Genomic DNA, 4,628 nt, shown 5'->3' on the forward strand with positions numbered 1-4,628 from the left:
CATTATATTTACACAAATGCTATCACTATAGTGTTTCCATTTGGTGCTGCTTTGCACTTCCATTTATTCCAAAAGGAAATATTTCACTTTTTATTCTGCTGCAGTCATTGAAGAAATTCAGTTCTTAGTTATTGAAAAAATCAATAATAATTACACACATAATGCATGATCATCTTATAAAAATGTGTTGTTGTATCTGTGGTTTTTATTTAATTGTCCAGCAAAATATAAATCTCCAATGATCATCTCCAGTAAAATGCCACTTCCAAATGAAATCATCAGTGATATTAATCCAATATCAGATTATTATTAAAAAATATAATATATAATAGCATAACACTCATTCACGCATTCAGAGGATAACTGACTTATCTGTATATGTTCTTAAGATTTGAAATGCTTGACTTTAATTTGAAGTGAAGTATTTTTAAACTGTAATATTGTTTCTTTAATTTGAGTAAAGATTCTGAATATTTATTCAGCAGGATACAAAGGTCTAATTCAGAAGTCAAAGCATACTGTTGGCACCGACTGAAGGTTATGGGTCAGGGGCTAAACTTGGCACCAAAGACAGCACTTCATCAACATGTCTGATAGCAAAGTTGAACCCCGTGTTTAAATCAGTCAAATGCATATCCTACCTAGCATCATAGCATCATCTCCTTATATAGATTGATCTCTCTTTTGGAGCGATATAGTAGAGGTCTGCTGTTTTATAATAATACAAATCTCAATATGCAGATTATTACCTGAGCAGTACAAGGAGGCGTTACAGCTACTAAATAAAGGTTCTATATAAAATAACTGTGCAAAATCAAGAATAAAAGGGTGCATCAATAAATAAGATAAAAGAGCCCAAGCCCCAATCTATGCTGTGACGTCTCCAGTCACGCCTCCCCCATGCGTGCCTACGTCACTGGCGTGCGTCAGGAGGAGTGTAAACAACCCTCGCGCTTCAGCAGCAGCAGCAGCAGCAGCTTCCTAAGCAGTCATTTCTGTCGAGTGAGCTAACGTGGTGTTCCAGGGTTTAATATTTCACCAGCGACATGTTTTCAAGTTTATTGCTATTAATAATCCAAGTAGATATCAGATGATGTTATAAATTCTTTTTTGGGGCTTTACAAGAACGCCTCATATTACTGCCATAAAGTTGCTGTTAGCTAACGTTAGCTCTCAGACTCGTGAAGTCCGCTTCCTTCGCAGCGGAACAAGACGCAGCATCGTTTCGGCTGCTAGATATTTATATATTTATATATATATATATACATACATATATCTTTTAATGCTCAAAGCTCACGCTTCTCTGTGATGAGATGGTGCTTTCCCTGGTGAGCCTTTGCGCCATGGAGGTGGTGAGGGACCACAGCTCGTCACCCTGCTGGCTGCGGTGGGTGCCCAGGGAGCTGTACAGACCGCTGCTGGAGGCCTCTTTCACCGACTGCAGACCGCTGGCTGTGGGCGAACTTGTGCAGAGGTGGCCTGAACGCACATTGCGTGTCGGCAGACGCAGGAAACAAGGCCAAAAGGGGCCAAATCGACTCTGTATCCAGGCCCTGTTACTCGCAGTTGTCAGAGGAATGTCAGACCAAAGGTAAGATAAGTGGCGCATTGTTCTAGCTGCAGTGTTTGGATCCTGGTGTTTGATCTGTGAGAGACATTTAACACCCATCCCTGTTTCCCAGGTGTTCCCTGCAAGTACTGGATCTCTGTGGACTGCAAGGAGATGAAGGCGGGATGGGAGACCCCATGGGAGGCTGGTCTCTGACTGTAGCGCTGTGCACCATGGTTGTTCAGGCCAGAGCTAGAGCCCAGAGTGCACAGCGGGAGAGGAAAAGGCTCTCGGCTCTGAAGAGAGAAAAGGATGAGAAAAGAGAGAGGGGACGTTGCAAGAGGGGAAAGGAAACGCATTGTGACGTCGCAAGCCCAGATAATATTGAGCTGGGGGGAAATGACATAGAGCAGATGGAATCATCTGGGACTTTGGGTGAAGAGGAGCTGATTACAGGCGTCAGAAGGAGGATGGAGGTGGAGAGGAAAAGAGAGATTGCAGGGTTAGGAGGCAGTAGAAAGGAGGCCGAAGAAAAAGATGTAAACAGTGATGTGTTGCTGCATGTGAGAGCAGATATTTTTGTAAATGCTCGCTCTTGGGAGCGTTTTCGCGGGGCTCTAAGCACAGTGGGACCCCTTAAGCTTCAGTGCAGATACCTACGTGTGGAAGAGATTTCGGTGGCTAGAATCAAGACCCTGCTGGGCCTCCTGCCCCGCCAGGGTCTCCTGGGCATTGACGTTCGCTACAGCAGCCTCGGGGTGGCAGGCTTGGCTGAGCTGCTGCCTCTGCTCTCCACCTTCCCTGCGCTGAACTCTCTCCGACTGCACTACTGTAACTTGGATTTTCGCAGAGACCACCCTGGCCAGGAAGAGGCCCTGGTGGACTTGTCTCAGGGTCTGACACAGCTCCACGAACTGCGACGCCTCAGCCTCACTGCATTGCGCCTGCCTGGGCAACTTCGTGTGCTGCTTAGGTATGGCCTGATACCACATCATGCTCACTGTCCTGTAACTTTGTCCCTACACGCTGAGTGAGCCTAGTAAATACCACTGCTGCACAGTCAACTTTATTTTTGATTTGTCCAACTGTAAGAGTAGGTTATGGAAAGGAAATGTATCAATCTCTAATGGAACTGAAACAAATCGGCAATTCTGCTATTTGGTGTGCAATTTATTAGAAATGGCAATAAATAGCTGGCTCTAACCTTGCAAATTTAAGATTTGCAGCTTTTATAACAATATTAGTATTGTTCTGCAACAAAACAAGACATTTTAAGAAACTACCTTCGGTTTTAGAAAATGTTGATTTGAATGTTTCCATTTTCTAGCCAGTATTCATTTATTTTTAAAGGATTTATCAGTTGATCGAGAAACACAATCCACAATGAGTCGCAGCCCTAATCAAATCAAAATGTCCTTATTTTATTATTTTAAATCTTTATCTTTAATTTAAAGCAAATCTGCCCCAAATATCAGTCATAGTTGGAATAATGAGAATACAAACATTAAACAATTAAGCCTAATTTAATATTTGAGTTGAATGATGAATATTGAAATGTTCTTTTTGTTCCAGCTCCCTGCCTCAGCCTTTAGAGAAACTGGAGCTGCCATACTTGAGCCTGAGCCCAGCTGACCTCGCCTATCTGTCCTGCAGCCATCATGCTTCCACGCTGCAGCAGCTGGATCTCAGTGAGAACCGTCTGGATGAAAACACCCTGAACTCTATTCGCCGCCTCCTCTCCCAGGCTTCCAGTGGCCTGCAGCACCTCACTTTAAGTGGCTGTGGCCTCACTGATGGCCTGATGGGACTCTTGCTGCCCTCACTGGGAGGCTGCAGGGCCCTCAAGAGCTTGGCTTTGGCCCTGAACCCTCTCTCCATTGCTGGCCTCATGGACCTGGTGAGGATGGCCGTGAAGATGCCCTCGCTCCGTCAGTTACTGTACCCCAACCCCCTGGAGGACTACCAGCCGGGCCTTCCTGACCTGCCCTCCAGTGCTCAGCTCTTAGACTGGCCGCTTGATGAAGCCACAGACATCAACATTACCAGCAGTCAGCTCAACAGAGTGCGGCTGGAGAGCGGGCGTCCTGACCTCTTTCTGACATGCGACCTGCTCAATTATGATAAAGACTTAATTGACTAGAGCAGAGGTGAAAGGAAGGACTTCGGTGGTAGACAAGATGTCCTCTAAGGATTCAAGAATGATACGTTTTTAATATTTGTTTGCAAGACAAAAGGACTAAACCTTTACACCATATACTTCGAAGAAATGTTGTTTTTTACCCCAAATTTGCTTTAGATTCAGGTAAACAGGATAGTTGGAATTAAAACTGTCATTTGTACTTAATTCTTACAAGGCATTCATTCATATTCAGTATATATGCAGATGATACATTTGCATACTGTGCAGCTACCAAACCTAAATGTGCAGTGGCTCCAGTTTATGTGTATTTGCTAAATATTTGCATAGTCTTTCCTTCATTGGAAATGAATGTAACTGCAAAATATTACGGCTTATTTTTCTTTTTTTTTAATACCTAGCAATTATTTGAGTGACGTTTCTAATTTACACATTTGGCATATTGTATTTCTGTACATCTAAAATGTACAAGATTATTATGCTTTATTTCTCTTGGGTCAAAAGTCATAAATCAAGACTTATCAGGAAAGGCATGTATCATACATTGTACCACATGAATGCATTGTTCCTTTTGTCAGTTTCAGAATAAATCAGTCATAAAGCAAAGTTTCAAGAGTTATTTAATTGGGAAAGCTATTGAACATACTTCAAACTAATATGTTATATGGCTCATTGGGTGTGAATGTGAGTGTCGCAGACCAAGAGGCATCATCTGTAGTACTCTACGCACGACTTCTGTTGAATGAAGTAGCGGTGAGGTGAGGCCTTCACCCAGTCCTCCTCCGAGTAGACGTGAAAGGGACAAAGACTGACCCGAGTTAACGGAAAGGAGATGGAATGAGGACAGTGCATGAGGAAGGGACGGTTTCTCATGGGAGGCAGAATTATACCTGTATGGCAAGAATAACATCAAACGTTATAAAGCAGTTCTTTTCTATGATC

At 43.3% G+C, this 4,628-nt stretch overlaps 1 protein-coding gene across 1 annotated transcript; it reads left to right on the plus strand.

Annotated features, from left to right (window-relative positions):
• Positions 1 to 1,313: 1,313 nt before the first annotated feature.
• LOC306750627 (leucine-rich repeat-containing protein 14) lies at positions 1,314 to 4,292 on the plus strand (the record flags this gene model as incomplete). Its single annotated transcript, XM_079234090.1, has 3 exons — positions 1,314 to 1,591; positions 1,683 to 2,522; positions 3,122 to 4,292. 3 exons carry the CDS (start codon positions 1,314 to 1,316, stop codon positions 3,687 to 3,689), a joined length of 1,686 nt encoding a protein of 561 aa, XP_079090216.1. The 3' UTR covers positions 3,690 to 4,292.
• Positions 4,293 to 4,628: the final 336 nt, after the last annotated feature.

The sequence above is a fragment of the Taurulus bubalis genome (genome assembly GCF_910589615.1).
Source record: "Taurulus bubalis genome assembly, chromosome: 18".
Taxonomy (NCBI): Eukaryota; Metazoa; Chordata; class Actinopteri; order Perciformes; family Cottidae; genus Taurulus; species Taurulus bubalis.